Source organism: Schistocerca serialis, chromosome 4 (assembly GCF_023864345.2).
Source record: "Schistocerca serialis cubense isolate TAMUIC-IGC-003099 chromosome 4, iqSchSeri2.2, whole genome shotgun sequence".
NCBI classification, from domain to species: Eukaryota; Metazoa; Arthropoda; class Insecta; order Orthoptera; family Acrididae; genus Schistocerca; species Schistocerca serialis.
Window position 1 is genome coordinate 861,228,521 of NC_064641.1, and position 12,858 is coordinate 861,241,378.

A 12,858-nucleotide genomic window follows, 5' to 3' on the forward strand; every position below is an offset into this window, starting at 1 on the left:
AAAAGCCCTAATCATTCTAGTTGCTTATGTTCATGGTCGGTATAGTTATGTGGCTGAGGTTTCACTGTTATTTTAAGAGTTTGTTATGTAATAAACCAAACAAGTAAAAATCATTTTCTTGTGATAAAGCTATTTGTCCTGTAACATACTGTGAAGCAGATTTTATTAAGTACCCTATCTGACATCTTTTATGTGCCTTCCACATTTAATTAATGATATTTTATTGAAATTACCTTCCTTATATGTACTTTAAAATGCAGAAAGTGCTTCGCATTTTAACTGCAGATACCAGAAACTGATAAATAGGAGGTATTGGAATTTGATACAATCTCTACCTAGCGTATATGTTTCCAGTTGCTAATAACCAGAGTGGAAATGTCAATCCTTTTTCATGTTACGTTCGTCGTCGGCAGTTACTGTCCTGCTTTTAAACTTCCTCTTCCATTGTAGTGAGAAGGCACTGAAAAGCGCGACCCTACACTTGTTAAAAGTTTTGGAATAATGTACAGGAAAGCTGGAGCTGCAATTCAGTGTTGTGCGCACTACCTCCATGCATTTCACGCTAGAGTACTAACTCACAAACTTAAATTCCCCGTTTCCTGCGCCATCTTGTTTACTTCATCGAAAACAGTACACTCGCCCAGCAAAATATGTTTCGCGTCGTAGCACTAAGAATGCACGGTGAACCAGAATACCACCAGCAAACTTACGAAGGTAGCAGTGCGGACAAAATCGAGAAAAAATATCCAGTAAACCTCGGCTCTAAAATGAATAGCTTAAGAGCTATGGGCACTTGTTCAACAGAAGAGATGTGTTTCACACAAGCAAAGATGAATAAGTGCTGAAAGCACTTAAAATGTGCATTTCAAAGTCCATGTTTAAGAGACTTTTTTTCGTGCTGCGGTCCGTACTCTGAAAGTTTGTCGGTGCAGTTCTAGTTCATTTTGTATAGAGTTGTATCCTGTGTGCCAATTGTTAGCGCCAAAAAACAGTAACTGAGCCATCATCGGCTATGCCATTTACCTCGTATTTTCTTCCGTTCCCCCTATCCTAAGAATAAACCTGATGTAAACATTACACCATGTATTCTTCCGCGTTTGTTGGAGCCTCGTTGGATTTCGTTTCACTTGGAGCGGAAGCTGTTTCGAATACAGTCAAATACGATAACGAGAATATGTTTTATGCACTGCTTTACGCATACATGGACTAAGCGATAACGCGGGGCAACAGCATTATCGGCGAATTTAACTTGGACAGCACTGGCCAGGCAAATGATCCAACTAACCTCCAGTTGCGGTAAAGACATAAAAAGGAGACGAGCAGAGAACATCATAGCTTTGAATGTAATTTAATTTTGAAAAAGAAGGAAATAATATATGGTAAAACTCAGGCGATACGCTTCTTAGGTGATCGGACGGAAAATATAACATGATCTCGATCTTAGCTAACATAGTACTGTAATGAAAAACAAGAGTGATAAGAATTCCTTACTTTAACAATGATAAGTTTTCTGCATGAGCCATGTGTGGCGCAAAAGCGCGGTTATGGGATTTTACCACGTAGTTAAATATTAAAGCCACTGAAGGTACTACAGTCAGTCGTCTGGTAATCTCTGAACTCCTTCCATATCGGGCTCCGAGAAATACATTTCAGTACTGCTACGATAACGAGGTGATCAGCAGCAGAAACAAAAGTCACCAAAAAGTCCACATTTCCTCCTCCTCTTCTTTAAGGACTGTTTGTTCTGTAATTCGCCATCGTTCGACAGTTACGAGTCACAAAGTTTCGTGCATTAGTTCCAGTACTTTTGGAAACTTGAATGTCTTGTTATTTCTCGCGAGAACTTGCTTAACTTGCGTCCAGATCAATTCTATTGGTTTTAAGGTGGCATCAATAAAAATGCAGCATGTCTACAGTGTGCTCGACGCCGTGAAAATCATTGTTTTCTATGTTTCTACGATGCTTATCACTTTGGCGCGTGTGAGATCACATCTGTGCTGCAAAACAATGGGCATATTCAAACAAAAAGTATTCGATTTTACATTTTTCATTTTTATTAACTTCAGCAAACTTTAATCAAAGATCGATAATTGAGAATATGTATTTCCAATGAAAACCAGAATTTTGCGCGCGGTATGTTGTTAGAAACTAGAAGCAGTACATTTTTCTTGAAAAATCATGGTCAAGTATTACCACATTACGATGAATTTCATATTTAAATGATTTAGATATTAAAACGGAACAAAAAAGTTGTAATCTCCAACGGTCTGCAACCGCCGCCCACTAGACAACCGGGTTTTAATCTACAACACTACCGACTACGCCACGCCCATAATTAAATTTTTCTGTGTTAAATATAGTAGCAGCGCGGGATTAGCCGAGCGGTCTCAGGCGCTGCAGTCATGGACTGCGCGGCTGATCCCGGCGGGCATGGGTGTGTGTGTGTTTGTCCTTAGGATAATTTAGGTTAAGTAGTGTGTAAGCTTAGGGACTGTGACCTTAGCAGGTAAGTCCCATAAGATTCCACACACATTTGAACTGTGGTGTCACCGCCAGACACCACACTTGCTAGGTGGTAGCTTAAATCGGCCGCGGTCCATTTAGTACATGTCGGACCCGCGTGTCGCCACTGTGTGATCGCAGACCGAGCGCCACCACAAGGCAAGTCTCGAGATACGGGATAGCAGTCGCCCCAGTTGTACGACGACTTTGCTAGCGACTACACTGACGAAGCCTTTCTCTCATTTGCCGAGAGACAGTTAGAATAGCCTTCAGCTAAGTCCGTGGCTACGACCTAGCAAGGCGCCATTAGCCTTACATAGTTTGATAGTGATCGTATGAAATGTCTCATCAAGAACGTTGTATTCACAACAAGGATAAATAAAAGTTAAGTATTCGAGGAGCTGCATACTTTTCTTATTAGCATTCAATACTTATCCTGTTCCAGAATTCACGCCCGTCTGCGTTAGATAGCGTGCATTTCGGCTTCCTCTATCTACAAGGCGTTGGCACATTTGCCAACACATCATTGGCGACGAGGCAACGGAAAGGGTTTTGTTCTTTCTAATTGCTTCCATTTACTTGTGTCATGGCTTCGCCAGATGTACTGTCCGAATTTTATCGCTTGCAGACTCAGCAGACGCAGGCGTTATTGGATGCCCTTGGACAGCTCGTCCAGGGTCAACGTGCCATTCAAACCGATGCGGCAGCCGCCGCTTCGCCGCTACCGCAGCCACAACATGCAGTTGCACCGCCGTTTCGCAGTTTTGACCCAAACGAAGAGACATGGACTGAGTGGTCACGCCAGTTTGGATTTCATCTCGCCGCCTACAGAATTCAAGGTAACGAGCGGCAGCCTCACTTATTGTCTTGTGTCGGCGTGCAAACGTACCGTGTGATAGTGAAATTGTTTCCCCGACGCGACGTAGCAACTCTGTCCTACGACGAAATTTTGTCGGCATTGGACGCTTGTTTCAAAGAAACAGTCAACGTCGTTGCAAAAAGGTATACTTTCTTTCGTACAAAACGTACGGCCGGTCAGACTAATAGGGAGTGGGTTGCAACTTTGCAAGGCCTTACTAGGGATTGTGCGTTTGAATGTGACTGTGGCCTTCCTTATTCAGATACTATGGTGCGTGATGCAATTGCACAGAACGTTTCTGATGTTCGCATACGGGAACAGATATTGAAACTCGTCAATCCCTCCCTTCAACAAGTGATAGACATATTGGATAGACAAGACACACTTGACTTTACTCAGGAATCATTTGCAACTTCGCCAGCTGTGTGTCGCATTAACCGGCCCGCCGGGCGCGCTGCAAGGAACTGTAAACAGCCTTCGCGCACGTCCGCTCAACCAGGTGGGCCGCGCCAGCACACAAATGCAGTGAAATCATGCCCACGGTGTGCTACTAGACATTCGCGTGACAATTGCCCGTCACGCCAAGCTATTTGCTTTTTCTGTCACAAGAAAGGACATGTTCAAAGTGTTTGCCAGAAAAAGCTCAGATCAGACAATCATAATCATTCCAGGCCTTTTGCTTCGCGCCGGAATCGAACCAAGGACACTCAGACTCGTGAACCTTCGCCCATGGACATTCATGTAGTTAATTCCGCTTCGTCCAGTGCCACTTTCTCTAACAGTGACTGTGTTCGTCCCACAAAAAGTGTGCGTCGACGTCGCCGGAAATCACGTCAATTAGCAGGTGATTCTGTACAAGTGTCTGTTCAAATTGCACAAAACAGTCGCTCTTGTCGTCAGCAGGACAATAAACTTTTTGTAGATTTGGACTTTAATGGCAAGGTCATACCATTTCAGCTCGATACCGGAGCTGCAGTTTCATTGCTCAATCATGACACGTACACACAACTGGGCAAACCTCCGTTGCATGCCACAACTGTTAAGCTCACTACATATTCAGGACAGAAAATTCCTGTGTTAGGACAGTACACCCTTCTTGCAACATACAAGGGACAAACAAAACTTGTGTCATTTTACGTTCTTCGTTCTTCTTCTGCAGTGAACTTGTTTGGTTTGGATTTATTTCAGTTGTTTAACATGTCTATAGTAAATCAGGTCCTATCAGTGAATCAGACTGTGCCTTCCGACAGTGTTTCTCGTCTATGTGAAGAATTTGCAGACATTTTTGCACCGGGCTTAGGTTGCGCTAAGAACTATGAAGCACATTTGGAACTGAAAGTCAACGCGCAACCGAAATTTTTCAGAGCGCGCAATGTTCCCCACGCATTGCGTGATGAGGTCGCAAGAACATTAAATGATTTAGAATCACAAGGTGTAATTGAATGTGTGCAAGCTTCTCTCTGGGCCTCACCCTTAGTAATTTTGCCAAAACCTTCCGGAAAACTGAGACTTTGTGTGGACTTCAAGGCAACAGTGAATCCACAACTAGTGACTGCAACTTTTCCCTTACCCCGCCCGGAAGATCTTCTTGATAAACTGTGCCCGGGTAAATACTTTTCCAAGTTGGGCCTAGCAGATGCGTACTTGCAAATCCCAGTGGACGCCGAATCCCAGCGCGTCTTGGTGGTTAACACGCATCTTGGTTTGTACCGCTTCAAAAGACTGCCATTCGGGTGTGCATCCGCCCCTGCATTGTTTCAGCAATATTTACAACCTGTTTGTGCGTCGGTCCCTACTGCCGCGAACTATCTGGACGATATTGTGATCTCCGGAAAGACTGCCGACGAGCATTTAGCACACCTACGTACATTATTTCAGGTATTGCGACAAAATGGTCTTCGCTTGCGGAAGGACAAATGTGTGTTTTTTGCTCGTGACTTACCATACCTGGGACATGTCATCAATGCCCAAGGCATACATCCGAGTCCAGAGCACCTCCGGGCCATACAAGATTTGCCTTCGCCACAAAATGTGAAGCAGCTACAGAGTGTGTTGGGTAAAATTAACTATCATCGCTTTCTGCGCAATGCCTCTTCCATTTCAGCTCCGCTTCATAGCTTACGCCGTAAGGGTGTTCCGTTCGTCTGGACGACGGAATGCGAACGCGCCTTTCGCCAGTTGAAATCGGCGTTGCTTTCTAATACTTCCCTTACGCCATTCGATCCCCAGAAACCCCTTTTGTTGATGGTAGATGCATCGGATTTCGGGATCGGTGCTGTGCTTGCGCACAAAGTTGGCTCGCATGATCGCCCTATTGCCTTTGCGTCAAAATTGCTCTCGTCTGCGCAAAGAAATTACTCACAGATAGAGAAAGAAGCTTTGGCTCTCGTGTTTGGTGTTACTAAGTTCCATGATTTCTTGTATGGTCGTCACTTTACCATCATCACAGACCACAAACCTTTGACATCGCTTTTTCATCCGAACAAGCCTGTCCCTCCGCGTACTGCGCAGAAATTCACTCGCTGGTCTATTTTCCTCTCGCAGTACCGCTACGATATCTTGTATCGGTCCACTGCTAAGAACGGAAACGCCGATGCGTTGTCCCGTTTGCCTGTTGCTGAGGATAAAGCATTCGATTCTTCCGAACTTGCTTGCATGTTCATTGATTCGGAAACCGATGAAGTGGTCGAATCGTTTCCGATTGATTTTCGTCGTGTAGCTACAGCCACAGCTGCTGACCCTGTCCTTGCTACCGCTTTGCGTTTTGTTGCTACGCAATGGCTTTTGTCAAAGTCTCGGATCGAGGATCCGTTGGTTCGCCGATTTTTTGCTCACAAGGAGAGACTTTTTGTTCGACGTGGTGTTTTGTTGTTGCGTTCTGATAATGATCAGTCCAGAGTCGTGGTCCCACGTTCGTTACAGTCCTCTGTCTTACGGTTTCTTCACCAAGGACATTGGGGTATAGTGCGAACGAAACAACTTGCTCGTCAGCACTGTACTTGGTTCGGAATCGATGCTGCGATTACGAATATGTGTTCTTCTTGCATGGCGTGTGCCGAACAACAATCCGCACCGCCGCGGAAAGTCTTTGCATGGCCAAAAGGCACTTCTCCTTGGCAACGCTTGCACATCGATTTTGCTGGTCCATTCTGGAATGCTCGATGGTTAGTTCTGGTAGATGCCTTCAGTAATTTTCCTTTTGTTGTCCGGATGTCTTCCACGACGTCCTCTGCCACCATCCAAGCGTTGTCTGCTATCTTTTGCATTGAAGGTCTTCCGCAGACTATTGTTTCCGACAATGGCCCACAATTCATGTCCACAGAATTTCAGTCATTCTGCCAAGCCAGTGGTATTCAACATCTGACATCCGCACCGTTTTCGCCTCAGTCAAACGGTGCCGCTGAACGATTGGTCCGGACTTTCAAGTCACAGATGTTGAAGTTGAAAGAGTCGCATTCTCGGGAGGACGCCTTGTTGCTCTTTTTGTCATCGTATCGCTCTCAGCCCCGAGATGGTCGCTCGCCGGCTGAGTTTCTCCACGGTCGTCCTCATCGGACCTTGATGTCTTTGCTGCATCCGCCGCATCAGGTTCCTGTGCAGCGGCAGACTTCTGCTTTTGCTCCAGGCGACGTTGTATTTTATCGCAGCTATCGAGGTTCACGGCGTTGGCTCGCAGGGCGCATTCTTCGCTGCCTCGGCCGCGCGATGTATTTGGTTTTGGGGGCCTCTGGTGAGGTGCGTCGGCATCTCAATCAGCTGCGCCTCTGTCGTCGCACGGGTTCTGCCGCTCCCCGTCTGCTTTCAGCGACGGTGCCGTCCGGTCAGCGCCCTGGGGACCCATCTACTGGCTCGCCTCATCCCCAGGTGTTACCGACGATCCCTTCCATTTTGCCCCATGGCGACGCGCCGCCGCAGCCGCAGCCGCCGCCGCCGCCTGTTCTCTCGCCGGCGCCGCCCGCATTCGACGCTTCGCTGCAGCCGCCAAGCGCCTCCCGGGGTCACGCGCCGCCGATCGCTTCCCGTGACCAGCTGTCCTCCGCCAGGGGACTCTTGCCCGCTCCGGACCACATGGCGTCTTCGCGCGTCGGCTACCCCGACGCTATGGAGGTCGACCCTTCGGCCTCTCCTGTCTCTTTACGGGCGCATACACCGCATGTTGACGTGCACCCTGGACTAGGTTTTCAGGCGTTTCCTAACTCCCCTCGGACCGAATGGCCGGGTGCGGGTGGCACGGCCTCGCCTGTTAGGCTCCCCACCTCATCGCATACGTCAACATGAGGTCCTCCCCACGGCGGGCGGAAGCCTTATAACACGACCGTTCGCCGATTTGCGGGGGAGGAATGTGGTGTCACCGCCAGACACCACACTTGCTAGGTGGTAGCTTAAATCGGCCGCGGTCCATTTAGTACATGTCGGACCCGCGTGTCGCCACTGTGTGTTCGCAGACCGAGCGCCACCACAAGGCAGGTCTCGAGATACGGGATAACACTCGCCCCAGTTGTACGGACGACATTGCTAGCGACTACACTGACGAAGCCTTTCTCTCATTTGCCGAGAGACAGTTAGAATAGCCTTCAGCTAAGTCCATGGCTACGACCTAGCAAGGCGCCATTAGCCTTACATAGTTTGATAGTGATCGTATGAAATGTCTCATCAAGAACGTTGTATTCACAACAAGGATAAATAAAAGTTAAGTATTCGAGGAGCTGCATACTTTTCTTATTAGCATTCAATACTTATCCTGTTCCAGAATTCACGCCCGTCTGCGTTAGATAGCGTGCATTTCGGCTTCCTCTATCTAGAAGGTGTTGGCACATTTGCCAACACATCATGAACATTTTTAAATATAGTACAGAGTGTTTCTCAAAAAACGTCAAAGCCGATTTTTCTCCGTAATCTTGTGGAAACATTAAGAACAACTTGTTTCTAGTCATTAACGGTGTTCCACGCACGTGTTTCACTACGAAGCAGGAAGCAGTGTCATCAGTCTTCACGGTACGTGTGATCAGCGAGACAATTACAGCACAAGTAGCGTTTACAGAGACTGTGACTGTACACGATTTTCGAAATAAAAATTACGTTGCTAAAGTACGATTAAGAAAAACGTCGATGGCTGTTAATACATCAGAACGTATTAAAGTTTCATACACAGTGACACAGTAATAAGATTTATAATGCATAAGTTGGAGCTACCTGCGAGTAGTTTTAGATTGGGCCGCCTGTGGTGTTCTTACTGTACCGATAGTGTGAGTGACAAGGGCCACGACGTCTGGAACGCGGATTTACTGCAGACTTCGTACACTAGTAGAACTCCACGAGGACAACAAAATGTGTAGGCAGTAGCGCGTACTTCTCAAGCGTTGTTGAGAAAATCACAAGATAATTTCTGTCATCAAATATATACCTGTGCGTGGCCATTTTTACCATGAGGCGCCGGTAGCCGAAAAAAAGTGGTTAGCGTTCAAGCTCCGTAATCGCTGGGTCGCTGGATCGAGTCCCGCTCGTCAGTTTTTTTGTTTTTTTTACTTCTAACACAGCCATTTTATGTTATTTGTCAGTGTACAAATTTTTATTATCGCAAATAATATAATATTCATAACTACCTACTATTAAACGATCAAACGCATAAAGTGATATTGAAAAACTTTGAACATAGCTGCTAAGGTTCAGTGACCGTGTCAGAATCATATTAGAACAAATAAGCCCTCGGTCACAAATATTAAGTCAAAATTGACCAGGTTTCGACGGTACTGAGCGTCGTCTTCAGAATTAGACTAACTGTTCTAAAACATATTAGGTATATAATACATTAATAAAATTAAAGTTTGTACTGACTGGAAAAAGATGCAGTACTTACAAGTCACATATTAAAATAATGATCTATTGATGACGTCGCCTTTCCGGCTTAGATCTTTTTTAGTATGTGACTTGTAAGTACTGCATCTTTTTCCAGTCAGTATAAACTTTAATTTTATTAATGTATTATATACCTAATATGTTTTAGAACGGTTAGTCTAATTCTGAAGACTACGCTCATAGTAGCGTCGAAACCTGGTCAATTTTGACTTAATATTTGTGACCGGGGGCTTATTTATTCTAATATGATACTGAAAATGTATGCTTGTCTGTGATTTGAGAAATACCTTATACCTGGAAGGAGTCAGAAACGACTTGTTACCTCCGTATTTTTCGTAAAAACATGTCAAACAAAGTTAAACGGCACAACCTGCATTGAATAAATGCTATGTTTCCGCACACGTAAGGTCATTTGAGGTTTTCCGTGGAAAAACAAACCGGCTGGCACGGTAGCTCAGTGTGTTCGGTCAGAGAACCTGTTTGTCTCTGTAATAAAAAAATTGAGTGGAAGGATCAACAAACGAACTTGAACAGATGTCATGCGACGTCCGCAACGAGCAAACGATCAACAACGAAAAAAAAGAAGAAAACCACTCGGCTGCCGGCGCTTCATGGTAAAAATGGGCACGCACAGGTATATATTTGACGATCGAAATTATCTTACGATTTTCTCAATAACGCTTGAGAAGTACGCGGTATTGCTTACAGATTTTGCTGCTGTAATGGGGTACTACGACTGTACGTAGTTTGCAGTAAATCCGCGTTCCAAACGTCGTGGCCTCCCCTTGTGAGTGCAAAAGACAGCTCCGCCAATGCACTGCCCTTTTATTTTTGTGTACGTGATACTATCGCCATCTATATATGTACATATCGCTGTACAACACCAGTGTACGAGAGCTACGGTTGCTGACCAATCTTCGCGTTTGTTTGTTTACATCAGGTTTATTCTTATGATGAACCGAGTATAGATACAAGCGAATGGCAGAGAGCGCTGGCGAATTGTCCGCGATTGCTCGTTCTCTTGTGTTCGCTGCGGTGTAATGCTGAGTTAAAATGTTGCCGGATTAGCGCCGGCCGATACCGGCTGCGTCAGCCTCCCGCTGCAGGGCGGCCCTGAGCACGCTCGGCGGCTGCAGCTGCGCCGCGCTTTGGCGCCTACCTGTCGCTGTCGCTGTTGCTGCAGGTGTGACCGGCTGCGCGCGTCTCCAACAGACAACTGTCGGCGGGTCTGCCATACATCAGGGGCGCCGCTTTCTCGTGGCGTCACGCCAGGATCAAGGTCCAGAGGCGCCAGATACTGCCATTGTGTCGTCGCGACAACCGCCGCCCATCCCACAGCCCGCATCTCACGTCAGCCTTACCGCAGGAGTAGCGTAACTGCGGCACTGTCGCACAGGAACGACCTTCGTGGCTCTCCCTGAGTTCCCCTACAACGAACGACTTTCGAATGAAACCCTACTGTAATCTTCCTGATTACCGAAATTTATTTCTAAGGAACTCTACTGGATACAGTAATGCAGTTCGTTGCAAATGGTTTCTATTCTATGACATTTGCTCTGACAGGATCTGATTTCTTTCCTCTCTGTCTCTGTCTCTCTCTCTTTCTCTCTTTACCTTTTTACAGGTAACTTAATTTACAAGCGATGCTGTCACAATGGTATCTACAGGGTGGTCCATTGATAGTACCCTGGCCAAATATCTCACTAAATAAGCATCAAACGTAAAAACTACAAAGGACGAAACTCGTCTAGCTTGAAGGGGGAAACCAGATGGCTCTGTGGTTGGCCCGATAGATGGCGTTGCCTTAGGTCAATCTGATATCAACTGCGTTTTTTTAAATAGGAACCCCCATTTTTATTACATATTCGTGTAGTACGTAAAGAAATATGAATGTTTTAGTTGGACCACTGTTTTCGCTTTGTGAGAGATGGCGCTGTAATACTTAACTAGTTTCTCCGTATTACGTAAAATGGTTCAAATGGCTCTGAGCACTATGGGACTTAACATCTTAGGTCATCAGTCCCCTAGAACTTAGAACTACTTAAACCTAACTAACCTAAGGACATCACACAACACCCAGCCATCACGAGGCAGAGAAAATCCCTGACCCCGCCGGGAATCGAACCCGGGAACCCGGGCGTGGGAAGCGAGAACGCTACCGCACGACCACGAGATGCGGGCCCGTATTACGTAACATTCCGCCAATGCAGACGGTATTTGGTGCGTGATACATTACCCATGTTAAAATTGAGCGTTTACCAATTGCGGAAAAGGTCGATATCGTGTTGATGTATGGCTATTGTGATCAAAATGCCCAACGGGCGTGTGCTATGTATGCTGCTCGGTATCCTGGACGACATCATCCAAATGTCCGGACCGTTCACCGGATAGTTACGTTATTTAAGGAAACAGGAAGTGTTCGACCACATGTGAAACGTCAACCACGACCTGCAACAAATGATGATGCCCAAGTAGGTGTTTTAGCTGCTGTCGCGGCTAATCCGGACAACAGTAGCAGACAAATTGCCCGAGAATCGGGAATCTCAAAAACATGGGTGTTGAGAAAGCTAAATCAACATCGATTGCACCCGTACCATATTTGTATGCACCAGGAATTGCATGGCGACGACTTTGAACGTCGTGTACAGTTCTGCCAGTGGGCACAAGAGAAATTACGGGACGATGACAGATTTTTTTGCACGCGTTCTATTTAGCGACGAAGCGTCGTTCACCAACCGGCATAATATGCACTATTGGGCAACGTAAAATCCATGATGGCTGCGACAAGTGGAACATCAGCGACCTTGACTGGTTAATGTATGGTGCGTCATTATGGGAGGAAGGATAATGGCCCCCATTTTATCGATGGGAGTCTAAATGGTTCAAAAAATGGTTCAAATGGTTCAAATGGCTCTGAGCACTATGGGACTTAACATCTTAGGCCATCAGTCCCCTAGAACTTAGAACTACTTAAACCTAACTAACCTAAGGACATCACACACACCCATGCCCGAGGCAGGATTCGAACCTGCGACCGTAGCAGTCCCGCGGTTCCGGACTGCAGCGCCAGAACCGCTAGACCACCGAGGCCGGCAGTCTAAACGGTGCAATGTATGTTGATTTCCTACGTACTGTTCTACCGATGTTACTACAAGATGTTTCACTGCATGACAGAATGGCGATGTACTTCCAACATGATGGATGTCCGGCACATAGCTCGCGTGCGGATGAAGTGGTTCTGAATAGCATATCTCATGACAGGTGGATTGGTCGTCGAAGCACCATACCATCGCCCGCACGTTCACTTGATGAGACGTCCCCGAATTTCTTTCTGTGGGGAAAGTTGAAAGATATTTGCCATCGTGATCTACCGACAACGCCTGACAACATGCGTCATCGCATTGTCAATGCATGTGCGAACATTACGGAAGGCGAACTACTTGCTGTTGAGAGGAAGTCGTTACACGTATTGCCAAATGCATTGAGGTTGACGAACATCATTTTGAGCATTTATTGCATTAATGTGGTATTTACAGGTAATCACAGCATGCGTTCTCAGAAATGACAAGGTCACAAAGGTACATGTATCACACTGCAACAACCGAAATAAAAAATGTTCAAACGTACCTAAGTTCTGTATT

General features: G+C 46.1%; 1 protein-coding gene across 1 annotated transcript in view; it reads right to left on the minus strand.

The window, feature by feature from the left end:
- LOC126473501 (15-hydroxyprostaglandin dehydrogenase [NAD(+)]-like) overlaps positions 1-10,479 on the minus strand; it is a 97,480-nt gene extending 87,001 nt beyond the window's left edge. The window contains exon 1 of the mRNA XM_050100590.1: positions 10,377-10,479. Coding sequence (XP_049956547.1) covers positions 10,377-10,456 — 80 coding nt within the window. The 5' untranslated portion in view covers positions 10,457-10,479. The remainder of the gene's footprint in view (positions 1-10,376) is intronic.
- Positions 10,480-12,858: the final 2,379 nt, after the last annotated feature.